General features: G+C 42.2%; 1 protein-coding gene and 2 non-coding genes across 4 annotated transcripts in view; 1 reads left to right on the top strand and 2 right to left on the bottom strand.

Moving 5' to 3' along the window:
• Positions 1–14,127: 14,127 nt before the first annotated feature.
• Positions 14,128–14,200, bottom strand: trnak-uuu. Its single transcript has one exon. It is a non-coding gene; the product is annotated as a tRNA-Lys (tRNA).
• Positions 14,201–14,724: 524 nt separating this feature from the next.
• On the bottom strand, positions 14,725–14,797 carry trnat-ugu. Its single transcript has one exon. It is a non-coding gene; the product is annotated as a tRNA-Thr (tRNA).
• A 632-nt stretch (positions 14,798–15,429) lies between these two features.
• The window catches only part of LOC117482261 (E3 ubiquitin-protein ligase DTX4-like), a 30,065-nt gene continuing 18,167 nt past the window's right edge, over positions 15,430–27,327 (top strand). The window contains exons 1-2 of one of the 2 annotated variants that reach the window (XM_034130326.1): positions 15,430–15,762; positions 16,853–17,079. In XM_034130326.1, the coding sequence (XP_033986217.1) occupies positions 15,731–15,762; positions 16,853–17,079 (259 nt within the window). In that variant the 5' untranslated portion in view covers positions 15,430–15,730. Of the gene's footprint in view, positions 15,763–16,090; positions 16,572–16,852; positions 17,080–27,327 lie in introns of those variants that run through there. The other variant, XM_034130333.1, reaches the window with a different exon arrangement.

The following is a 27,327-nucleotide window of genomic DNA, read 5'->3' as shown; positions in this document are numbered from 1 at the left end:
AGGCTTCACCTACATCCCAAACAAAGTTGAAATACATGTCTGTAACCTTCTTGCACTTACGTCATCTTCACAGTCCACATACTGTATGTATAAGAAAAGAGATAAATGATGACACAAATCTCCATAAATCAAACTCAAAGTTTGAGAACATTGAGATGTTAGCCTTTGCAGACCATTTACATGCACAAAAACTTATAAAACACACTACATGAAAGGGAAAACCCCATAACGCATAGAGCATCTTTAAAGTGGACCTATCATGCTATATTTAAATGATATATTGTAGGGCCATACCTATATAAGGTATATTTATACGTTTCTGTTTTCAAAATACCAAACAGATCATGCATTTTAGCCATGCCTCATTTCGCTCTATTTGCTGTTCTCCAGCCCTGTTTTTGCAGGGGGCTGATTCTGTGAGCTGCAGCTGACCACGCCCCCCTGCAGGAGAGGGGAGCGCTCCGAGCGTGCTCTGATCAAGTCAGAAGAGGGGGAGAAAAATAGATCTCCGTCCTCCGTGTTTTATTATAGCCTATTATTATATAGAGTCGTTATTAATTTGTTTTAAAGCTCAATAAATAACAAAGAAGACCTTTGACCGGCACTTTTCTAATTTTGTCCGGAAGATTTCAACTTTAACGGACATCTTGACCGGCGAAAGAAAACCTAACTGAAACTCTGCCGCACGGTCCCCTCGTTCCTTGGAAGAGGCGGAGAGGTGGGTGTTTGTCATCTGCTGGTGGACTAACCGGAGAGAATTACAGTGCTTGCCTCGACGGGGAGGGATTGCATTGAATTAAAGCAGCGGGAGCAAACGCTTGCCTCGGGGAGGGAGAAAAAAAGCCACAGCGGAGAATAAACAGAAGGGTAACCATGGTAACCATGCGCGGGAAGTCTTCTTCGCTGCTTTTGTGGCAGACTACAGCGCCACTTACAAGCCTGGCATATGTACTACAGCGTCCAGCGCTTTCGAGCGGCAATGGCCGGCCGTGGCCCAACCCCACATTCCCCTGATAGGTGGAGAGTTGGCCCAATAGCCGTAGCGCCACCGTCCTGACGTCAGGGCAGTTTTCAAATCTGGATCAGTTTTTATCAGATCCGTTGCAGCCCCTTTTTTAGAGATTTGGGTATGGAGGAAAATAGAGAGGGTTGTGTTTTCTGACACTTGGTGAGTTCCCTGGAACACCGGGGACACATATTCATGTATAAAAGACGTACAAAAGTGCATTTTGCATGATAGGTCCCCTTTAAGTTAAGTATACCGTCATTTGTTCTAGCTAAGTCTGGGCTGCTTATGAGTTAAACGTGTTGAAGGTTATGCAGCAGGAAGCCATTGCTGACCGACTTGCTTGTCAGGCATGGGCAACATAGCAGAGGTGTTACATACAGGAAGTGGTCATGCTACTTACCACCACAACCTGTCACACCATTCTAGGGGGAATGGGACTTGGGTACTACATTCTGTGTATTTCTATATTATAGTATATTTGTTGCTAGCTGTGTTTGTGTACGCTAAATAGTATAACTGAAATACTACATTGTCTTGTGGGTTGTATTTTATTGGGTTTATGTTAAGTTAGCATAGTCTGCTTTGGTCATGTATATTCTTTTAATAAGGTACATTTAAAAAAAATCCACCTGTGACTGCTTTTGCTTGTGTCTCAAAGTGAAAAAACCCTCCAACTTATTACCGATATCTTTTATATTTCTTACCTTATTTATTTACCTGTTATCAGTCATATCTAATAATCACCCACACCTGGCAAATGGAAGTATGGTTATCTGTGTTGAAAAAGCAAGCACAGTTAACAAAGGGCGCCAAGACTTGATAACTTTAACAAACAGATTTCTTGCCTCCCATGCATTCAAAAATAATGATAGGCTACTGCTCATATATATATATATATATATATATATATATATATATATATATATATATATATATATATATATATATATATATATATATATATATATGTGTATTTCCTGATTTTCAACTAAATTAACAGACCAAAACCAACAAAAGAATGGCTTCAGGGTATGTAAACGTTTGTGAATTAAATACCCTGTCTTTAATAACCCTGTCTAGTTAATTTGTTTGCAGTAGATCAGTACACTTTAAATTTGCAATTGTAGTGTTTGTTAATATTTACAGCAGGCAGGTAGGCCTATGTGTGGATATATATCAACCAGTGTGGCTCATTCAAATGTTCTTGTTATATTCTAGACAACAATGGGGCTCTATGGCACGAAGGAATAAAATATGTGTTTGACACACAGGCAATACTTTTTGGCCCCCGACTCAAGAGAACCTTGGGCTAATTGAACCTCCTCCTTAAGTTTGACAGCCTCCTTCCCCCAAACAGATCTGATTTAAAATTAATTTGACTTAAAGTTAAATCAAACTTTGAAATATCGAATTCAATCTAGAAGGGACTGGTGTGCGATAGAAAGTGAAAAAGTTCCTTCTGCCAAAATATTGATAAAAGGTAAAGTAGAGCTTACTTTTTCTCTATAATGACTTTTAAGCTGTACATTAAAGTACTAAAATGTAAAGCACAGTACAGAAGAGGACAATGTATCACATTTTAATCATTGTTGTTTTGAGCACAGAAGAGAAACATGTTTTATTCTCAGGGTAAATATAGCTTCATTTCCTTTTGAGGTTTTCACTTTCCTTGAAGCCAGTGTAACCGGTGTGGTTAAGCGGTCTCTGCGTTGTGTTGATAATGGACGAGACCCGAGCCAGCGTAAAGTTGAGACGATCTCTGTTTAATGACTGACAACAGATAAAAACGATCAGTTTTACATCAGTTTCCCTCAGTGACTCCTCTCACGTGCAACGTTTACAAAAAGGGAAGAGGAAACGTGAGGGACACAATATATAGGGGGGAAAGTCCTCACAACAATAAACTCCTGAGCACAGCGACCACACTTCAGAGGTTCCGCCCACTGATCTCTGTCCTTGCCAGGTATTTAACATTCAATAAAATGAAGAACACAGAATAAAATAATATAAAACACAGAATTTGTGTGATTATACAAAATTAAATTAAATAAACCCCACTGCATATTTACATCTGTTACACTCTCCCCCCTAGAATTACACAAAATTCTGAGTACCAAAACAATCCACACATACAACACATCAGCCATGAAATACACAAACAAAGTGTATGGAATCAGCAATATAAACTTCCTACTGAAAGGATAAGAGAATCAGAGTATTACCCGGCGCCTAGCAATAACACATGACACCCTCTAGACAAAGTGAGATGCCTTATACATCAAACATACGGCCAAACCATGTGGATACACAAAAGAAAGTGTGACATACAGCAGCCGAGTTAACCAAAAACATTCCTTTGTCACAAGAAAAAAAACATTATACATATAATAACAATAAAACAAAACGTCAATCCTATGCCACCCCAATTTCTCACACATGGATAACAGCACCGGGGCCTGAATCAACCCCTAGAACAGACTCAAGTTGTGTCATGGACTCAATCAGACGACACACTGGCCTAAAGATTCTGCCAAACCGAGAGGCAAGCCCCCCATTGGCAGTCGGACACTGCTGTGGACCAGGATGGGCAGACAGTGACTGTGACAGGGGAACAGGGATTGGGGCAGGAACATCCAAAGCAGGGGAAATTGCCAGAGAGGGAGACAGTGGACACTCTGAACTAACTGAGCCATCAATGGAGGACTGTTCGTGGACCCATGAGGCAGTGCGGCTATCTGCCCTGCCTACAGCACTCGAAAGGGAACCAGCAAGAGACGATCCGGCAGCAGCAGCTGTAGTATCCAACTCAGAGATCACAGTCTTGTGCAAATCAGTTGCAGGGGGAACATCGGCCAAGCTAACAGTAGGCATGGACAAAGGAGCAGGACTGCCATTTGAGGCCTCTTCCAGGGGCAGGAAGTCAACCTGGAGCAGCAGGTTCCGATGGACAACACGTTCATTCCCTTCTCGATCCTTGATCCGGTATATATGCAAGGCAGGTTTGGAGGCCACCACGGTGTAAATGATGGGCATCCACTTGTCAGAAAGCTTACGTTTCCCCCTGGCTCCTTTGTTCGCCAGCAGCACCCTGTCACCAAGAGACAGGGGATGACCTCTGACCCGTTTATTGTACTGGTCACATTGATGTCGTTGCTCAGCAGTGCTGTTCTTTTGAGCCAGCACCATGGCGCAGTGAAGGTCATCCAAAAGGGATTTGACATAAGCGTTGTAGTCACACACTGTGTCATCATGCAATACATTCTTGAAAAGAAGGTCAACCGGCAGTCTGGGGACCCTCCCGAACATCAAATAGAAAGGTGCAAACCCAGTGGTCTCATGAATGGTACAGTTATACACAAAAGTCATGGTCTGGACCATTTGTGGCCATTTCTGTTTGGAACGGAGGGGTAGAGATCTCAGCATGTTGCCCAGGGTGCGATTAAACCTTTCAGTACCGCCATTACCCATGGGGGGTAAGGTGAAGTACGAGACTTGTTGACGCCTGACAACTCGAGTAGCTCTTCGATCAGCTCACTTTCAAAGTTGGCCCCCTGGTCAGAATGGAGGTGCTGAGGGAAGCCATACAGAAAAAGCTGTCCCACAGCTTCTTCGCCACCCTTTTAGCGGTCTGATCCTGACAGGGAAAGGCATGAGCCAACTTGGTGAAGTGATCGGTGATCACAAGAACATCCACAGACTTGTTGTTATTATCCTCAGCCGACCAAAAGTCAATACACACAAGTTCCAGAGGGGCAGAGGTCTTAATACTTTCCAATGGGGCTCTTGCGGAGGGCTCAGGGGCCTTGCTGAGTATGCATCTGTGACAGCTAAGATTGCGAAGATCCTTTTCCATATCATACCAGAAGAACCGCTGGCGGGCCAGAGAAAGTGTGCGGGGCTGACCTTGATGACCAGCATGGTCATGAACACTAGCCAATGCATCTGCTTTCAGAGTCTCAGGTACAACAAACTGGAACTTTTTTTTTTTTAGAGGGTTCTTTGTGACCCTATAAAGGATGCCGTTCGTGAGTGTCAGTCTTTCCCACTGCTTAAGAATTCTCAGAGTTTCCAGGCTCTCATTGAAGCGTTCACGTCTAGAAGGCCTGCGTTTCCTGTCAACATAGAGAACAACCCGTGAGATGACTGGGTCCTGTTGTTGGTGAGACCGGAGGTCAGCAAGAGACAAAGATGGCAACACATCCTGGCCAGGAGCCTCCAATGAGGTAAGATGACCGGCTAGAGAGGACGCACGTTGCCCGGGGGCAGAATCCCACTCATCGAACAAGGAGAGGATAGAGGAGACATCCTCACTGGACATTGATACATCAAGGGCCGACGAGGTCAATGGGTGTGTCAGTGATTGTGGCTGACAGGTGAGACGGAAGGAGTCCTGTATGAATTTGTCACTGACATCACAGGCCCGGTCCAGCAACTCAGAGTAAGGCTCTAGCAACAACTGTTCTCTCAAAGGCTTCACAAATGGTTCCCTACTGAGAGCATCTGCAACCACATTTAGCCTACCAGGAATGTGTTTGATCTCAAAGGAGTACGGCGCCAATTTGGAGACCCAACGCTGCTCTCACGCATCAAGTTTGGGTTTGGTCAAGATGTATGTGAGAGGATTGTTGTCTGACCAGACAGTGAACCTGTGACCCATCAGCCAATGACTGAATGTATTACATACTGCCCATTTGAGTGCCAAGAACTCAAGCCTGTGAGCAGGATAGTTGAGTTGGCTGCGACTGAGAGACTTACTGGCGAAGGCAATGGGCCTTGCCATCTCCTTACCAGCATGCATCTGGGACAAAACAGCACCCAAACCATCAAGGGAGGCATCGGTGGAGAGGATGAAAGGCCTATCAAAGTCTGGATGAGCCAGCACTACACTATTGAGGAGCGCACTCTTCAGATCTTCAAACGCTTTCTCACAGACAGGAGTCCAATCCTGAGGAGTCAATTTCCGGAAGGTACCGACTCTCCGCCGACCAGGGGAATTCTTCACACTCCTCTTCGTCCCTGCGGTCAAAGCGTACAGCGGTTTGGCGATGGAAGAGCAGCCAGGAATGACATGCTGGTAGTACAGTGCCATCCCAAGGAAAGATTTGACCTTCTGCTGAGATGGAGTACAGCCGTCACCGTCCATAAGGTCCTCTTTCCTGAAAGCAGATATGACCTCCACCTTCCCCTGATCGACTGAGACACCATCACTGCTCACCACATGGCCAAGAAACCGCACAGACCTGCGAAGGAAGTGGCACTTCTTCTGAGACAGCTTCAGATTGTTAGCTCTGAGACGTGAGAAGACCGTCTCGAGTCGACTCAGAGCTTCCACTTCAGATGGAGCAAAAACCAGCAGGTCATCCATATAACAGAGGAGGCTGGAGAAGTTCAAGTCACCAAAAACACTCATCATCATCCGCATAAAGGATGCAGGACTGTTGCATAGCCCCTGGGGAAGTCTGTTGTACTCATATAAGCCCAATGGTGTTGTGAAGGCTGTGTACCGTCTGTCAGACTCATGGAGGGGGACATTGTAGAAGCCTGATGTGAGATCCATGGTGCTGAAAAAGGCATTCCCTCCAAGGGCGGCAAGGCAGTCTCCCTGGTGGGGCAATGGGTGGGCGTCTTTGACTGTCTTGGCATTCAGCCAACGAAAGTCAGTGCAGATCCTCAATTCACCTGTCTTCTTCCAGACCAGAACCAGCGGCGAGGCATACTCGCTGACTGACTTGCTGATAATGCCCTTCAACTCCATCTCAGATAAGACTTCTCTCAGTTTGTGGTAGTGTGCTGGAGGGACGCGACGGTAAGGGAGCCGGAAGGGATGATCATCAGTGAGGTGTATTCGATGGACAAACCCTTTTGCTTCCCCGCAGTCTAGCTTGTCCTTGGAAAATACATCCTGGTAAGTGAGAACAAGGTCAGCCAGACGCTGCTTCCATTCGCCCGACACCTCGCAGCCATCAATGTCTATGTCCGCCAAACCACATTCCTTGAGTTGTTGAAGGGGGCTACAGGTGGTTTCTGGGTTGAAGACCGGTTCAGCAGGCTGATCTGCCAGAAGAAACTGTTCACACTCTGGGTCTGAGGTGCTCGAAGATATGAGCTCCCAGTACTTTTCATCAGACTTCATCTTCTGTATCATGGGTCTGATAACGTTGCTCCCAATGATTAACTCGTCCCTCTGGCTAGGAACAAGGAAGGTTGGCACAATGAACTTCTCAATGTCAAGGTCATAGATACATGTGGGTCATGCCGTGAGGCCACCACAGCCAACTAGGATCACATTTCCAGGAACAGGCTGAGGATTCAGAATGACGCCAGTGGCCTTAAGCCTGGACTCCGCCTCCTCACTGAGCGTGCATGACATGCTCCCTGAATCAAGCATCCCTCTCAATGTAGACCGGCTACTGATGACCACTGGAGCATAAAACAAGTCGCTAGCCCCCTGCACCTTATGTGATCCCACAAAAATCACTGTCTTATCGTCAGGAAGACTACTAGAACAGTTTGCATAGACAGACTGCGAATCTTCCTCCCTGCTGAGGGTGTCACCAGCACTGCCCATGTTACCCCTCTCATTACATGGGCTGGCTAGGTTAAATCAGCATTGGAGGGTGAAGGGGCAGGCATGGTTGGGGAGCGGGAGGCTTGCGGGCACTCAAGCCTCATGTGACCAGGGCCAAAGCAGTTGAGGCACAATCGGTAAAGTCTGCAATGCGCATGGGTTGAATGGGTGTCTGAACTACAAACTCTACATGTAGTGGGAACTGAACCCTGCTGGTGATAGGGTCGGCCAGCTTGCCGATTGCGTGGTTGACTGTTTTCAGGCTGACGGGAAACTGCCTGATGGTAACCTGGCCGTTGGCTGCTCTCGAAGGAAGCAGAGCACAATGACAGCACTTTATCAAACATAGCCACTAGCTGCTGAACACCAGGCTCCTTGGTTGATGAGTCAATGGTGGCAGGGGCTGAGTTAGAAACAGCAGCAAGGGGTGAAGGCAGTGCATTAGATGCATGTTGACTCACTAGCACATTGTCCAGACGAGGCTGATCGCAGACCCCCACAGGGGTAGGCAGAGAGGTCTGATGGGGATTCAACTGGCATATCCCGAAGGCAGCTTGTGCACCGCCAGGACATGAAGAACGGAAAGAATCAGCCACAGGGCTCTGACTGCAAGCTGACAAACACTCTGTGTGTCGGGACTCAGATGCTGTCCTCCTCACATTTCTCGTGTAACTATCCAAACGCCCCTGGACCTCGGATGCAGTCCACTGCTCAGGTGCCTTCAGCTGGAATGACATAGTAAGACTGGGATCGGGGCAGTGATTAATGAACATCATGACCACTTCAGCACTGGGGTCCTCAACAGACCTACCTCGTCTCCTCGGGCACTTGTCAGCAGCATCAATGGATTTGTTGAGGCAAATCCAGTAATCCATGGCACTTTTATTTGCACGGGGAATGGTACTATAGAAATCTTTCATTGGCAAATTGGAGTACGAGAGCTCGCTAAAGTTACCTTTCAATATGTCGAACACTGCTGCAGGCAGGGCAGTGACATCCAGTCGGGGCGGCTGCGGAGCGACACTTTCACCACATCCCTATCTCTGCCTGTTAGCCTTGACATTATCAGGTCGAACATTTCCTCATGAGTGTCACATTTAATCCTATTCATGTAACATTTCATCATGTCCTCCCATTCATGAACTGAGAATGTGTCACTATGGTCACCCCTGAAGTAAGGTGGAGCCTTTGATTCAGACTGCACAACAACCTTCAAATGTGACAAACCATCATGACTGGATGACTGACACGTAGCAGAATTAGGCTGGATGACACTGGGTTGGTGAATAGCGCTAAGGCTGGCTGAGATGTTTTCCCCAATCTGTCTAGCCAAGTCTGTAATCAACTCCCCAAATGTATCAACAGAGATGACTTGTGCAGGCTTAGGGCCGGGTGGGATGAATGGTGTGGAACTGGCAGCGGGGGCCAAACGTGGATCAACAGCCGACTGATCAACTGTGTAGTATATTGGGCAACATAGACCTACCCCTACCAAAACTAGGAGAAGCAGCCTGCTGACCCCTCCCCACCCCAAAAGTAAAGTCATGCCCATGACCAGCCATAGCTCAAAGATAAAATGTACCACCCTCTGATATCACAATATGCCCAGAAAACTTGTAAAATAAATACCAATGAAGAGAAAAATAAAAAAACAGGTTATCACTCTCAGTACAGGTATAAAACAGATATAGACATCAAATATCACCACAAGATGAATACAAAATATATATCAATTAAACAAATATAAAAAGAGCTAATTCTACACAATATAAACACGTTTCCATGCCAAAAGTAACCCCTAAATGCACTCTCAGGCCACCATAGCCTCACAAGCATGAGAAAACAAAATGGACTGAGGGATAGAGAGAAAGAAATTCAATAAAAACACACTCTAATCCCTCGTCACAATAGACACACCTCCCGCACTCGGGCACGAGCGCTGTTCAAGGAGTCCACAGAGCGGGGAGGAGGGAGGAAGAAGACGGGAGTCCGCAGCTCTCTCCCGGCTGATCAGACGAGCGCCGATCGGGGATGCAAAGGGTCAAACGGCACCAAGTGTAACCGGTGTGGTTAAGCGGTCTCTGCGTTGTGTTGATAATGGACGAGACCCGAGCCAGCGTAAAGTTGAGACGATCTCTGTTTAATGACTGACAACAGATAAAAACGATCAGTTTTACATCAGTTTCCCCTCAGTGACTCCTCTCACGTGCAACGTTTACAAAAAGGGAAGAGGAAACGTGAGGGACACAATGGGTGTTTCAGAGTAAAGCAGTAAAGCTGCTTCAGAGCCACTATTTCAAGCATACTACGTCATCGAGTGCCGCCGAAGTACTGTTCCAATCTCCAGCATACTTGGAAATCTACCGAGCCCGGCGTACTCCGTTTGGAGAAATATCGAGGCTGCACATGAGTAGACTCCGCGGTCTTAAAATCCCCACAATGCTTTGCGCACGGACCAATTTCCCCAAATCTGTGGCGGAAGATGTAAGGCGGGGCCTCTCATATGACGCACACCTGCACACTTGCTAGCGTGTTCCACTCTTCGTTTTCCGAATGCCAGGAAGTATTCTTGACTCGCTTCTGAAGCAAGATGCTCGGCAGACATGTGCTACCAAGCAAGCGTACTAGCGATTGAGAAACACCCAATATATAGGGGGGAAAGTCATCACAACAATAAACTCCTGAGCACAGCGACCACACTTCAGAGGTTCCGCCCACTGAACTCCGTCCTTGCCAGGTATTTAACATTCAATCAAATGAAGAACACAGAATAAAATAATATAAAACACAGAAGTTGTGTGATTATACAAAATTAAATTAAATAAACCCCACTGCATATTTACATCTGTTACACTAGCCAACTCCAGATGCATAGAGAGAAAGTCAACATTCAGACAGTTTATTTGTATCACATTTTACTCATGCCAATACAGTTCAGTCATATACATATAATGAATGTAAATCCCGATAAAACAATGAGAGGTCGATGGATTTCACATATTTATTACATCTGTGTTTAATATTTATTACAACTCTATATATGCCATAAGCCTGCACCTTACCCGCCGTAAATGCTTCAAACCTTGCACCTTATGTAAATATAAATGTTATATTTAAACAACCTTTTCTTTACCTTGTACTGAACCTATAAGTATGAATATACTGCAACCTAAAACGATAAATATTATAAATCTTGAATATGCTGTAAATATATTATAACTGCCTTTTATCTACTGCTTGCACTTAATGGTTGGATGCAATCTGCATTTTGTTGTTGTTCTACGCCAAAATGTTGAATCTAATCTAATAAAAATAATTAAATATACGTCAAATTAAAAGTGACTTTAACATAAATGTGAAACAATATAAAAGCCATTACATGTATAAGAACTTAAAAACAAAAACCAATCTGTAAAGCCAAGGAAATCAATACCTTGCTATATAAAACATTTTAAGCAAAAACATTTGGCTCAAATCTTTTGGCTTTAAGTTAGCGGTTTAAAGGTGCCCAACGATCAAATATGAAATACACCTTCCGTGGAAACAGTGACGCGCAAGTAAAAAGGAAGTCCGTGGTCTGTTAATGTCACGAACAGAAGAAAAAAAATAGAGACACAAGAAGAAGAAGTCTAACTGGATAACAATGATCGTTGTTGGTGAGTAACAAAAACACCATATAAATATAATTTTGGATAGCAGAAAGTCACCTTGTTTTATAAGTAAGGAATAAGGTTATACTTTTAGATCAAGGTAGACTCCGAATGACATGAAACAACGACCAATGATTACAATGGCACAAACACGCAGATGTGGCGGCAGCAGGGGATGTTTCTGATTGTTGTCTCAAGTGATGAGAAGGGAATGAAAGTAATTGTTTTGTTGAGGGAAAATGAGAATCAAATCAACTATAATAAGGAGGTAGAACATGGGTAAAGAAAGATAAAGTGCAAAAAGCCTCCATATACAGTACGTACAAGTGAATTTTAAGAAAATATTTAAAAATACTAACTTGGGATAGTCAGGTGTTGATTTCTAAAACTTCAAGCACCATACTGAAATCTTTAATCAATCATGGTAATCAGATGTGTTGATAATAGAACCAAGAAATTATGACCTCAGTCTGAATACAGCAATGTAATTTATGGACAGTAGCATATTACAGTCTTTGCTTTGGGGACCTATTATTGTCGTTTTCAGATGATTACTTAATATTTTTTCGGTCCATGCACCGCTGTGACTAAGAGGATTGCTCATTTGTGTGGTTATTAGTGCACATTAAACACTCTTCTGTGCTGGACAAACCCAGCTAACCACCGGCCAATGATGTAATGGTAACTTCTTACCCGGTTAGCTGGGCAGAAATAATTTATCCTGTGTCAGGTGGGGTACTGGCAACTGTAAAAAAAAAAATGCATTCCCACTTCCGACATCAGTCGGTGTGGATGGCCTCTCAAGTAAACTAGTTTATAAGTCTGGATGTGCGCTAAAAGAAGTCACACACAACATTTTTCATTCTGGAATTTAATTTGGATGCAGAATATATTTGTGTGGGTGAAAGCAATCCTATCGAGTTACCCAATATAGTGTATTCTGCTACGCATGTTTTTTAAATGTACAGTTTCAGTTACCAGTTCCTTTTTGTGCATAACAGTGGAATTGCATGTTGTGGCCTACAAGTGCGCAAAGGAGAATAGAGAAAAGCAGTGGAACTAGCATTGGTCACCAGAACAGAGATTGGCTATGGAGAAAGAAGTTCCCACAATTGTCAATGAAAGAAGTCTGTCAAAATTAAGAAAATTGGATTAGTAGGCTGTAAACAAAAGGGTACAATTAATTTAAAGTAAAAAGGAGATATTTCACTAGCATCAGCACTACTTTACTACTATACTACTATACTTTAAAAAAAAATATGTTTAAACTCAAATGATTGCATGTCAATTAACACTGTTATTTAAAAACATCTCTAAACGTTTGCTTTAAGTTTAAACTGAGTTAATAATCCATTTGATTCACTCTAGGGTTTATCATGATGTCTGGTATTTGGATGCCCTTTGTGCCTGCTGCTGAGGTCCAATATGTCCAGTACGGTTCAACAGTGACTCTTAACTGCAAGATATTCTACCGTCATGATACAACCTGGTTTAGGAACAACCCTGATTCCACCCCAACTGTGATCCTCAGCGCCAGCCTCACAGAGGCACAACCAGTCCAAGGTAATAGACAGTCTCAATTGCTGATTTGAACCAAAATTGAATCATAAAAACAACTGAAGTCTAAACTAAACTGAACTGAGGCAGAAGACATACTGTAAACAACTCTTTAAGTGTCAAATGTGTTAATAAAACTGGGGTAAAAAAAACTTAAACTGGGAATACAGAACATCAGAATCAGAATACCGTTATTCGTCCCACAGAGGGGAAATGTACAATATGTCGTATTGTTTGATATGTGCTCAACCGACTACAACTTTTGCTCAGGGTTTCAGCTTAACCTTCGCTTCTCATTGGAAATAATGAACCGATCTCTGGCACTGAAGATCACTAATATTGAGGAGGGAGACCTGGGGCTGTACTACTGTATTGCTAATGTGGAGACAGCTTTAACGGTCGGGAGAGGAACCACGCTTCAAGGTGAATATTTTGTGTTGTGTTTACTAGGCCTTGTTGCACACTTGCTTATTGAAGTATAATGGCTGTATCTCAAGCCTGTAGATTTCTCTGCATGCGTCTCACTCAAAGGCATGTCACCTTAATAAATAAAAAACATAAATTAATAATAATAATGCAAATGGGAGATATGTTGTGTCAGAGCTGACCCTTCAATCTTTTCCTGCCAGACAACTTAAGTCTAACACAGTAAATAAACATGCAGCATTTACAACCAGGGGATATATAAAGTTGCTTTGTTTGTACAAAAAAACACATGGTTACCAGTGTTTTTTACCCATTAGCACCATTAGGGTTCTGTGTGTGTAAATGAAGTACTTTATAGGGCAAGTAAATGCCTTAATATTTATCATATTTGATGTGGAGGAACAGAACATTTCAGGGAAAGTATGAAGTGTGATTTCATTATGTAACGTTAACAGTAAAAATCCAGTAAAAATGATCTTAACCACAGCTTGTTTTATTTCTCTCTCTGCATTTCTTCAGTTTCATCTCAAGGATCCTCTTGGTCTATCTTTCAACACTGGTACTGTTTGGTTGTGGGTTTTGTTCTGCTGGTTATGGTGCTGGCTGTTTGCATCACCCACTGGAAAGCAAACTTTAACAGGGAGAACACCAACTAGTCAACCACTGCCAACAGAATTCATAGACAACATCGTAAACACCAGATAATGCAGTAAAAGTTTTATCTCACCTCTGCTTTTAAATGTTTAATAGTCTGATCCAAGTGAGTGGGGAAAGTTTCACGATTGAATGCATTTTAGTTTGTTTTTCACTTTTGTAAAACGAGTTTCAACATTTCAAAATGTTAAATATTGAAGTAGTATAAAATACAAACAATTAAAAGCATAATTAACTAATTAAAGCAATTACAAAAGGCTGTCCGCCCGAACAGGGACTTGAACCCTGGACCCTCAGATTAAAAGTCTGATGCTCTACCGACTGAGCTATCCGGGCTCTGGATGTCTTTCAAACAACATTAGTATTTGACTTATCAGAAACAATTTTACATTGTTTTTCGTATTTTTGATCTGGGTTAGCTGCTGAATCTGGCTACGGTTTACACGGTTTATCTAATGTCATTCGTCAGCGTCCTCCATAAGTGGGCCGTGGTCGAAAAAAACCGTGCCGTGAGTGGCTCTTTGCAATGTTACCCTAGGCCGTGAATGTTTTTTTTTGTCCAATGTTATCCCGCGCCGCGATTGGCTTTTGTCCAATGTTATCCTGCGGCGTGATTGGCTTTCGTCCAATGTGATTCCGTTATATATAATGTCTGTGTTTTTCTGATTTGTGAACAAGTGGCTATAATGATGATGAACATTATTTCATATTTCATGTAGTTATTGATGTTGTATTATTTCTATGTATTATTTGTTACTGCTTGCTTACTGTAATTAGATGTTTACAGATTTGATGTTTGTAAAATGCTTGTATGTAAATTGTCTGTATCATGTTTATCAAAGAAAATGTAAAAGGTTACTAGGCCCCAGCGAGATTTGAACTCGCGACCCCTGGTTTACAAGACCAGTGCTCTAACCCCTGAGCTATGGAGCCATCGCCGTATGCATTCGACGTCACTTTCAACTAAATATTTACTTTTCCAGCTATATGGATTTATTTTGTTATATAAAATGTTTAAAAAAATATTGCACATCTGTAAATTATAGGAATTAATTTTCGACCCACAATGTAATCCCGTCCTAATAAACTGCCTACGATTCATTCAAATCATGATTTTCACTGTACATGTATCGACTTGAAAAGTGTGTGGTTCCAAATTCGTCCACCAGGTGGCAGCACATCAACACATTTAAAAAATACATACGTCTTCAGCGATCTCCGTCTGAAATTACTGCCTGTCATTTCAAGGGGACCATAGGAAGTTGTTTGTTTGTTTGTTTGTTTGTCTTTGTATAAAAACCATAATCAGAACATGACTTTAATCCATTGCGCTTTCACTATTGTATAAATTACTGGTAACAATTCATAAATAAATTGACAAACGTCAAAACCTATGTGAATTAGGTAAAACCAAAGCATGTATTACATATAGGCCGACAGTGTTGCCTGGATCATGAAATGTTTTGGGAGACCATGTTTCTATTGGTTGTGGGCCACCCTTACGGTTGGGGCTACAGGGCGTGGTGAGAGGCCGGGGCCCGCTGCTGTCCCCCCACTCTGCAGCCACAAGTTTCCCCACAGGAAGATGAAGATGGACGCTAAAGGATAGCAAAGGGATAAACATGGCAGAGTTAATTTCAATGCATCGTGGAGGTTACATTTCCCTAACCTTAGCACATTTGGAGGGAGTTTAGTCCATCTCTATTTGGACTTTGAATTGTTCTAATAGAAAGAAAGGGGATTTGGTTTTGTTCGACCGGCTGGGGGAAAGAAAGTGCCATGGTGGAGCCAGGAGGACGAAAGAGCAGATTTAATTCATGAATAGGTCTGTGAAGAACCTGGATTTTGTTTCAAGTGTCCAGGACCATGATAGTGGACCAAGAAGTTCACATCAACAGGTGAATGATTAATTAAGATTTGTTTTTAAATGATGTAAAAGTGTAAACGACATGACATATTCTATACTGGTGCATATTACCTAACCAAATGTTAAAATACAGTGTCCACCACCACAACCTGACTAACAACACTGTATTAATGATGTCGTAAAACCTTACAAATGACAAACTTGTTTATTTATGGTCAGTTGTTTGAAATTCTTAATAATAACTAGACTCTGGACAAATGCACAATGGACAGGTTTTTTTTTTTAGATACATGTGTTTTTAGTTCATCCCTCTAGTGTTGTGTTCGACACCAGTCTAACCTGTTCCGATATGACCCGGGTTGCTTATTACTGAGGTTGCGCTGTTGGGATTGGGAAGCCACTACTTTCTCAACATTTCGGAATGCTACGCCCCAAACTACAGGAGACAAACACACACTAGCTGTTGCTATCCTCACCCTGTCGAGTCTGGTTCTGACGGGATTTATAGACACCTATAGCTCCAGCTAAAAAAGGAATAACAAGCGATATTTTTCGAAACGCGTTTCCCCACACCGAGGCGGGTTCTTCCGCTGAGGCCGTCGCTGGAAATACACGACTCGACGGAGAAGCTATCGTTGTGTCTTGAGCAAGGACTAGCAAGAATACAACACACTATTTAGGCCGCTTTGTTGTCAGTTATTGCGACTGACACAACACCATATAATTAAGACAGTCGGGCGAGGACCAGGGTTTCCTTCGTCGCTTGACCATGCGAGGAGCTCGGATCTACGTAGAAGAATGTTTCTGCATCTCCCGGCGTTAGCTCAGCCGCGGCTCCATGTAAGGAACTGGCTTTGTTTTAGCTTCGGGGGTACAGACTGCCTGTATTCATTTATAACGGGGGAGAAAGACACAGACAGAAAATAAAGGGTATTATTCAAATGTATATCGCAATTAAAAGGACAGTGTGTCTAAATTCCGTCTTGTTTGATGTGTGTTTGGCCTCTGCTCTGAGCAGGCAGCCTTTATTTTGGCAAACAAATCCCTCCGCTGTGGTTAGCGATGCATGAAGCTAACAAATAAGTGTTTACTTGGTGCTTCATCTTTCATTTCCTCTCCAGGGCCAACAGTAACAACATGCTCCTGGCCTCTGTCGTGGTGGTGTGGGAATGGCTGAACGAACACGGACGGTGGCGGCCCTACGGCCCCGCCGTCTCCCACCAGATAGAGGCGGCCATCCGGAGCAGCGACCCCCGCGGAGGAAGCGTGGTCCTCGGCCAGGTGGACAACCGGCTCTCGCCGTACATCATAGATCTCCAGTCAATGCACCAGTTCAGACAGGACACAGGTAAGACTTGTTGTGGGAGCTAGAGAGAGAGGGTTAACTGTGCATGAGTGTCACATTTGGGTATCTCATTCAGGGTTTAGAGGCATTGTGGCACGTTCAGAGGTGTTTATTCAAAAACTTAAACAATCTGCTTCTTGTTCATTTGTTTGCTACATAATCATGGTCATACAGGATACAGGCCACAGAGACTGACAAGTACACATATAGATGTTTTGTAAATGATCACTATCTTGAATGAAGTTTGCCTGCTGATTTGTTTTACTTAAATAAACATATCAACACATATAATTGTAAATATTGCGTTATAGCAAGGAACAAATACTTTGGCCTGTTTTTCTGCTGTGCCAACTGTCCCCACTTTTATAAACAAAGCCATAACACAACCAGTGCTGTTTTGATTGGAGGACCCTTTTTATGGTTACATTTGGATCACACCATTGAGCCATTGTTGATACTATTAATCTTGGTAAAGTTAAGAGTACTTACCTACTCAACATTGTGGTGGGAATTTATTCATCAAATGTGGATAGAGAATCAAACCATTCAGCTGTCTTTGTCATATTTTATTTCTTGCAAGAGAGCAGACAGTCTGCAGAGTGAAAGACGAAGAATCGAGTTTGGGTTGCATATTTAAACACAGAGAGAGGAGAAAGGGAGGGGTGAAGCTTGGTGATAACAAAGGAGCATTCTGGAAGTTAGGGAGGCCATATCAGGATGTTGTCAGTTCACCTGAGTGGAAGGTCATACTGTTGGTGCACATAGAGTGTAACTAACAACACTGCAACAAATCTTCTTAATAAGGAATTTTCCCAAGCTTAGATAAGAAGTGTGAGAAGTAGCAAATATAGATAAACATTAGAAAATAAGAATCACACAATGATATTATTAAGTGAGTATAATATTTTTCTATTACAACATTTACTGTAAAATGTACAATGAAGAGTAGGTCAAACCTCCGATTGGAAATGGATTCTATGATTAATTACACATTAATTGCCAGCAGGGTCACACAGTAAAGGTAAATATGAGCAGTATCAGAATACAAAATGCTATTAGAACTTGGGATTCCAAACAAATATTATTGAGGATTTTTTGGATTTTAAGCATCTGAGCATAAGAGGCCTTAAACAAAGTAATTAGGTGTCTGACCTACAACTCTTTATCGGTTGATTTGCTCTATACTTTAAACACTTGCTCAGCTCATTCGGAAAGTTTAGAGTATCATGGAACTTCTGTCAGAAACTGAAAGTGTTTATGTGCTTTGCTGTGTTGGGTTGAAATTCACAATATGATGGAGTGGAGCAGCTGCAAATGACAATTGCACGAAGGAGTTAGCTGCATTCTTTAGCCCTTACCCACTATCACTACTAACACACACACATACATACATACATGCATACATACATATACACACACAGCAGCTGCACACTCCTGACACCAAGAATTGGAGAGAGACCTTGGTTTCGTGGAAAGAATGGAATATTTCAAGGCCTGATGAGCAGAGAGTTCACTTTGGTTGTCCACCCTCCCCCAGTTCTCGTCCTCTCTCACCCCTTCCTCTCCCTCTGTTTTGTACAAGTGTTACGTTTCGTCAATGGGGAAAAGTCCCAAGGGCCTTTCGGATTTGGCTTCGACATGGGAGAGATAGAAAGATAACTCCTGTGTGTTTGTGTTTGTCCAGTGAGGGGGTTGTAGAAAACTCAGGAGTGGTTGTTGCAGAAGGAGTGAGATAATTGGGGAGTCCGTTTTCTCCTTCTCTCCCTCTTTCTGTCTTTCGCTTGTCCACCATTGTTGGGTTTTGTCGAACAGATGTGAGGTACTCCATTGTGGCTGTGATACACACACAGGAGGTGAAAGTCTGAGGGTTTTGAGAAGCAGAGCAGAACTTGGAGGCAAAGTGGGGGGTTGTTAGGTTTGGGGGTTATTCATTGTTACAAGGTCAGTAAAGTGTAAGATCAAGGTTATAAATAATTATAAAGTGGGGAAGAAGTACCGTCAATGTTGGGTTCTAAGCCTTTTCCTCTCATGAATCAAAATACTGATATTTACCAAACTGATATTCTCATACTAAATATTTGAATTTTCTGAGCTCCTTTTTATTTGCAATGTACAAACCCCTCGAAAATAGCAGGAAATGTTTATATATTCCAGTTGCAGTTAATGAACATCACCTTAATTCCACAGGTCTATTTGAGGAAAAAACGTTTTTGGGGGGGGGGGGGGGACGACTCCCAGCAGCTTCTACTGAAGCCTTCCGAGTAAATCGCCAGAACGCCGACACCTCCTCATCTCCACCGCTCCCATGTTTTCTTTTGTGTTGCCATAAGTTAGTCTCTCTGCGTTTGTGCGCTGGGCTAATGCTAATGCTAATAATGCTAATGCGAGGATAATAAAATGACGGCTTCACAAAACTTTTTGGGAGCTTTACGGGGCGTGGTTTGCATTCCGCCCAGCCAATCAGACATAGGAACCTTTTTCTCCCACGAAAGTCCCTGCTCTCTAGCATGGACTGAAAAGGGGGTAAAAATGGTTCTGATGAACTAATTTAGTTCAGGGGGCTTTTTGGTGTGAACGCAAATATATCTGAGTTCTGATGAACTATTGTGGGGAAAAGTACCTCCGGTGGTGAACGCGCCAATAGACCAGCATGGTGTTGACCAGCATAGACCAGCATAGTTGACCAGCAAACCAGCATATGTTGTGTTTTTGGTCACTTGTATGCTGTTCTATGCTGGTGACCAGCATAGAACAGCAGGGATGTATCTATCTATCACCAGCTTATGTTTAGTATTACATATACAATGTATTCTGGTAACTATCAAAATAAAGACATTGTTTAGTGTTCATAACTGTATTTTTATTTAATAAATTATACATTAACAATACAATAATATTACATAAAAACCCTACATCTAAATAAATATATAGTCTAAAATAGATGCATTTGATTTAAAAATAAAAATAACAAATATAATTCAAAATTTAAACAGCAAGAAAGAAATGATTAAAAAAATGTTTTTTTTTCTTGTTAATATCCATTATCTTCTCTGTTATGTATCTTCCGGTCTTTGCCAATCTGGCCAGCATTTCTTGGTCCTCATGTCTTTCTCGTACAGCCACTGCTTGAAGCAAACTGAAAATAAATGAAAAGTTCAGAGTATCAAATATCGTCTAAAAATATACGGTACTACTACTTTTATCGATACCGCTTATCGATCCGGTCCTTTAACAGTACTCTTATCGGTTCTGTTGAACAAAAAAAAGGTAAATGAACTAAACATATTGTGAACAAAATTAAAGGGGACCTATCATGCAAAATGCACTTTTGTACGTCTTTTATACATGAATATGTGTCCCCGGTGTTCCAGGGAACTCGCCAAGTGTCAGAAAACACAACCCTCTCTATTTTCCTCCATACCCAAATCTCTAAAAACGGGGCTGCAACGGATCTGATAAAAACTGATCCAGATTTGAACACGTTACTGACGTCAGGACGGTGGCGCTACAGCTATTGGGCCAACTCTCCACCTATCAGGGGAATGTGGGGTTGGGCCACGGCCGGCCATTGCCGCTCGAAAGCGCTGGAGACGCTGTAGTACATATGCCAGGCCAGTACGTGGCGCTGTAGTCTGCCACAAAAGCAGCGAAGAAGACTTCCCGCGCATGGTTACCATGGTTACCCTTCTGTTTATTCTCCGCTGTGGCTTTTTTTCTCCCTCCCCGAGGCAAGCGTTTGCTCCTGCTGCTGTAATTCAATGCAATCCCTCCCCAGATCCCGCAGATGACAAACACCCACCTCTCCGCCTCTTCCAAGGAACGAGGGGACCGTGCGGCAGAGTTTCAGTTAGGTTTTTTTTCGCCGGTCAATATGTCCATTAAAGTTGAAATCTTCCGGACAAAATTAGAAAAGTGCCGGTCAAAGGTCTTCTTTGTTATTTATTGAGCTTTAAAACAAATGAATAACGACTCTATATAATAATATAATAAAACACGGAGGACGGAGATCTCCCTCCTCTTCTGACAGCCCAGCAGCTGGTCAGAGCACGGCTCCCCTCTCCTGCAGGGGGGCGTGGTCAGCTGCAGCTCACAGAATCAGCCCCCTGCAAAAACAGTGCTGGAAAGAGCAAATGGAGAGAAATGAGGCATGGCTAAAATGCAGGATCTGTTTGGTATTTTGAAAAAAAAAACTATATTTATATACTTTATATAGGTATGGCCCTACAATATATTGTTCAAATATAGCATGATAGGTGTCCTTTAACATTGCTATATAACTAATAATATGGCGTAATAATCGGGCAGTTCGATGTGTCTAACCATAAGAAAGTATCTTGTGCGCACGAGAAAGTATATTGTGCACACGAGATACTTTTTTTTTTTCATGAACCTTTAAGGGCTCCGTACAATTCTGTAGCCACTTCAATAAAAAAAAAAAACATATATATATATTATTAAGTAAATAGTATTGTTGCCTCGCCCTTAATTCAAGTTTTACTGACTTAATTTGGTGTGAACCGGTGGGTATCCTGTTAGCAACAGATGCTTCTTGCCATTCTAAATAAGCCTCTATTGTGGTAACACAATAAGATAAAGGACCTGAGTGACTTATGATGGAACTGGCAGAATCTCATGATTTTACTGTGGACTTCACTTCACCAGTTTAATATGAAACACGAGTTGGTAATAGACTTGAGCTACTTTAAGGGGAGGCTCAGGTTTTTAAAATTATGTTACAAGTAAAAATGCCACTGTTAGCAAATGCCCCACCCCCTTTTATTTCATGGCTATTACAAAGAATTACTTGTCATCAGTTTCTTTGAGGGGCGTTTTCAAACTCTGAGGGCATGCTTCTCTCCTGCTCCTGCAGCATGTTGCTCCTCTCGCTCCAGCTGGTCCTGCTGAAGGAGACACATTCCCAGACCCCCACAATGCCTCGGGGCGTTAGGGTCACAGTAGAAGGGGGGCAAGGGTTGGATGTGGGACTCCCAAGAGACGCAGGGGGAGGGAGGTGGATTGTGGTGACGAGCAGGAGGGCTTGTAACCAAACATTAACATTTACATGCACACAAAAAACCAGGTTAGTGGGACACCAACGTTACCATGGGAAATACACGTCATGTTTACATGATTCTCTATGTGATGCCAACCCCCATGGGACTATCTGGCTATCGACCTAACAGCATTCTCTTGTATATCTCCAGTCCTAGGTCTGAGGGATTCTCTTATTGAATGACGAATACAGATTTGAAAATGAAAAGTTTTTTTAAGAAGCCATTGCAAAAGTATTGTAAAAAAGGTTTAATGGTCAAGATTTGGAACTGGAGGATTTTAATGAAATCCTTATCGCACACAGTGAAAATTAGTAAATGTTTATAACCAATCCAGTAGTAGAAGCAGTGGGCTGTTTCTATACAGGGCCCGGGGAGCACTGTTCAGGGCTCGGGCTTTTCTCAAGGCCCCTTGGTAGGGCCCACCTCTAAAATAGCCGGTCCATATTATGTACTTGGTTCAATTTGGGACTTGAACCGGGAACCCTGCTATTCCAAAGCCAAGTCCTTACAGATCCCCAAAATAAAATGACTTAAATAGAAGTGAAATAATCTTTAATCTATAAGATTCTAATCAAGGTATTAAAAATGTATATTTTTGGTTTAAACTGATACTTTATTTTGAGTAGTGATGAAAATGTTGGACACCATGCCCTAGTTTGACGTGAAGTCTTCAAAACTGTTTAAAATCAGGCCTCTCAAGATATATCAAAGCAGTGCGGACTATGTTCCCCTAACCATGTGCCTTTGTTCCATAAATTGTGTCAATGTAGTTTTGCGCCATTTTCACAAATTTGATTTATATGCCTAAATGATTGGAATTGCAAAACCAATAGAGAGTTTTTATGGAATTTTTGCTTGTGGTCTTTGACTCTTGAACTTAGTATCTATTCTTCTTTTGTCCTGAAGCTTCCGCTTTATGTCCCCACCTGACCCATCTTTCGCTATCTCTTTCTCACACTTTTCTCTTTCACCTCTTACGGGGCTGTACATTGACTCTGAACCCGAAAACTCAGGGAACTGGACTCTTTGAAGGTGAGACAAATAGAGACAAAGACAGAGAGAGGGAGCTGAAGGGAGTAGTCGGCACAACAACGTGTGGAGAGGGCAACAGGGTTAGACAGCAGTTAAACAGCAAGGGAGAATATTACTGGAGGGAGATGGAATCAGGAAAGATTTAGATAGGATGAGACAGCTGAGGAATCAAGATGTAGGAAGCAGCTAAGGACAGGAGGGAGGGAGGACAATTAAAGTGACCTCAAAGAAAAATTGAAAGGGGCAAGGGAAAAAATGTATGCTATTATATTTAGGGAACTGGGCTTTCTTGAAACCAGAAATCCCCAAAAGTAAATACATTTGCTTAAGGATCTACATTTCCTTTGAGTTTGATGGCTGGATATTGCCTGTTCAATGTGTCTTCACATCATAAATCAGAAGACAATGACAGGAAGTAACCCCGGGAAAGTAAGATGAGAGAGGTGGGGAGGGTCAGCGCGCTTTAAGTTGTTGTGAAACTCTGCGTGTCAGGTTACTCCGAGTGTGGACTCTTGGGGGACATCACTCACATGCAGGTAGTGGGCGTATCATTCGAACACCAGTAAATGTTTATGTCTCTGCTGCCTTACTGTATTTTGCTGTAGTTTTGGCAACAACAGCATTTTTACTACAAGTAAATCTTAAGACACTAAACCCTCAATAAACCCTTAATGACACCCTGCACACTGAAACACTGAGCAGGCATAAGCACCATACACAAATAGAGGATTACCTGTGTCTGATGACTCATGTGATGGGGTTTAGAGGGGCAAAAACAAGAAATGCAAACAAATAAATGAGAATTGAAACTTGACTTTGAACGTGTATCAGACAGACATGTTTTACTACATTAATATAACGTGTCCTTTAGCTGCTGCTTTTATCCAAAGCCACTAACTTATATGCGGTAGTAACGTCTCATACTGTAGGTCCACCGTTGCTCATAACAACAGAGAGTAATACATACTGTATATTCAGGAGAGATATGTCGTGGCCTGGAACCACGGCATGAAGAAAAACTCATATTTGCTTAATGACAATATTGTAGACTCCACAAAGTTGTTCATTTATTTTCATGTCAACGAATATTTTCTTTACTTTAACTAACTGGGAAAACACCTGAATCTCACCACAAAAGAAGAAATGGTGACAGGAACCGAATTAAAAATATAAAAAAATAGTGGGAAACAAGGAAGTAGAGAGGGTGAGAAAGTGTTTGAAAAAAGGAAATGAACAGGAGGAAGTGATGCGAGTGTCTGAAAGAAGTTAATAAAAAAAAATGCTGCTGGCTCCGTTCCAGCTTGACCTTCTAGATCATTTGCTAGCTCATCCTCTGCTTCAGTCTCAATGTGTTTCTGTTCTCTCATGCTTCTACTTCGTTCTTTCCACTCTCTCTTCCGCTTCACTCACATCCTCACTTCTTTGAGGGATCTGCTTTTGATTCAGCTTCCCCTATAGTTCTTCTTTTTTAAATCTCAATGTCAGTCTCATTATTTGTTGCTGGTGCTTACATTTCCCTCAGATTCTTCTTCACCTGTCCTTCATTTTAATTTGAGATATTTAACCTCGATAGAGACTCCCATACATTATGAGTTTTGTCATCTCATCACCCGCAAGGTCACACATTTCTGGTGTGAATTTGTGGCTGATTTAGTAGAGTGAGATTGGTAGGGATTTACAGGATGTGTGTGTGTGTGTGTGTGTGTGTGTGTGTGTGTGTGTGTGTGTGTGTGTGTGTGTGTGTGTGTGTGTGTGTGTGTGTGTGTGTGTGTGTGTGTGTGTGTGTGTGTGTGTGTGTGTGTGTGTGTGTGTGTGTGTGGTGTGTGTGTGTGTGTGTGTGTGTGTGTGTGTGTGTGTGTGTGTGTGTGTGTGTGTGTGTGTGTGTGTGTGTGTGTGTGTGTGTGTGTGTGTGTGTGTGTGTGTGTGTGTGTGTGTGTGTGTGTGTGTGTGTGTGTGTGTGTGATCACAGGGTTGCGCAACAAAATGCATGTGTAGCCTAGTCTATTTATGCTCATTAGAAAAAACTGAACAAACACATTAGTGTTATCCTGTGGTACCTTCCTATTTAGTGTAAAATAAAATGTGGACGCTTTTTAGTCGCTGACCGGACTCAAACTTTCTTTTTATGTTTACACACTAGTGCTGCACAATTAAATTGGATCGCAATATGGGTTTGTGCCATATTCCAAATGCAGGATGTGCAATATTTGTTACAAAATATGGGTAAATATTATTCAGAATTAGGTATTGTGGTGCTGCTTAGATGTCAATTTGTATTCTAAGCATTAAATTAAATATATATGTGTTTTACAGATCGTCCTGAATAATCTAACCGTGATCATTTTAATCATATATTTTTTTTTTAATTAGGAGAAAATTATCAATCCCTCCAATATCTAAACAAATTGTTCAGCCCTAGAATATGCACTGGTTTTTAAAATACATGCATCATATTTAGTTTAATATTTAGCACTAAACCAAGACCACTGTGAAACCGTTTTTTGACTGGCTGTTTTATATTTCTTAGTCAATGTTTTATGTCATTGGAGTCCCTTTATTATATCAAAAACACACTGGTGGGATAAGCAGAGGCTGGGAGGACAATTGTCGTCGGGTGTGAGTAAAGGTTGATGATACATGATTGTGATTTACAGCCTCATTCAATCAATTATTACATAGGTGTGTACAAACCCCTGTGTGAATTGCAGCCATACATATGGTCGTGTGATGAGGAAGAGGAAGTGCTGTATCATCTTGAATGCAACATTTTCCCACAGAGTCACTGCTGTTGAATTCTTGATAAGTGTGAGGAGCACAAAGTGTGTGTGTGTGCGTGCGTGCGTGCGTGTGTGTGTGTGTGTTTGCAGGGAGGGGTCAGTGGTAGTGAGAACAATGAGGACCAGATGGCCAGTCTCTCTCCACCTGCCTTCGTTCTCTTTGTCCTCCCTCTCCTAGATTTCACTCATTTTAATTTCTCTCACTGGTGCTTTTAAATATTCACACATATTTCACGTGTTTACTTTTGCTTGTATCTCTCCACCATTACAACAACGTGTTCAGTCCATTCAACTCAAGTTTGTATGGTCTGGGTTTAAATGACATTTCAAGCTATATTCTTTTTGTAGATCGCGTATGGACCATTGGTTCATATTTGAAACGCACAGTCTGAGCCGTGCATAACTGCAGTGTGGCCACACCCAGACACGCTGCACTTGATTCCAGCTGTGAGTGACATGTGAACACAGCAGCATTGGTTGATCCAGCGCTGACCGAAGAGGAGTGGTACTGTGAGAGAGCAGCAGTGTTAACATTTTGGCTGCATTTCTGTGCATATGGATATAATCCTGCAAATTATTTGCGTGTAACAAACACTCCCACAGCTGTAAGAGCCAATAACATCTGCTTTTATCTGTTTGGGCATGTACCTAAACTTGACCAGTAAATCTGATTCTGATTTATTTGCAGATATTTGGCACACCCAAGCATATGTGCATTTACATAATATGATTAAACAGACACACACCCAGTCTCCTGTGCTGAAATGGGGCCTAGTTTAGGATCTAAGGAGGGTCTTTTGGTCATATTCTGAATTCATGCCCACGTTTCAAACTATCTGTCTGTCTGTCTGTCCGGCCTTCTTTTCCCTATGTGAGAGAAACATCTGACCCAATTGTTGTTCTCAATCATATACATTCATATGCACCTTTTATGAATCTTCCCCTTTCAAACTTTCAAGTACTTTATCTTTTAGGTCTATATGTATGTCAAAACATTTGTTATTTTCTAGCAAGCAACCATGTGTTAGAGGCGAGTTTAACCCTTCTATGAGTTTGTCATATTAGCAGGCACAGACTAATGAAGACATATTGGACGTCAACTTTCTACAGTTGCTAGCTGGCGAAGTTAGCTTATATGTTGGCTAGCATCTTGGATAGCAAAACAAGCCTGCTCCCGTCCGAAACAAATGTATCCTTGAGTAATCAGCATACAGTTAATCCAAAAATACAATTTCTTGTTAAATTACAACCCATACTAATATCTCGGAGCAAAACTCTTAATGGGAGCTCATAATTTAGCTTTGTAAGCTAACTAGCATGCAAACTCAAATGAATGCAACTTTGCGCTGGATAACAGTTAGTGTTGACATAATATAATGTCAGAGAAG

The sequence above is a fragment of the Trematomus bernacchii genome, unplaced genomic scaffold (genome assembly GCF_902827165.1).
Source record: "Trematomus bernacchii unplaced genomic scaffold, fTreBer1.1, whole genome shotgun sequence".
NCBI classification, from domain to species: domain Eukaryota; kingdom Metazoa; phylum Chordata; class Actinopteri; order Perciformes; family Nototheniidae; genus Trematomus; species Trematomus bernacchii.
This window is presented reverse-complemented; position numbering and strand designations above follow the sequence as displayed.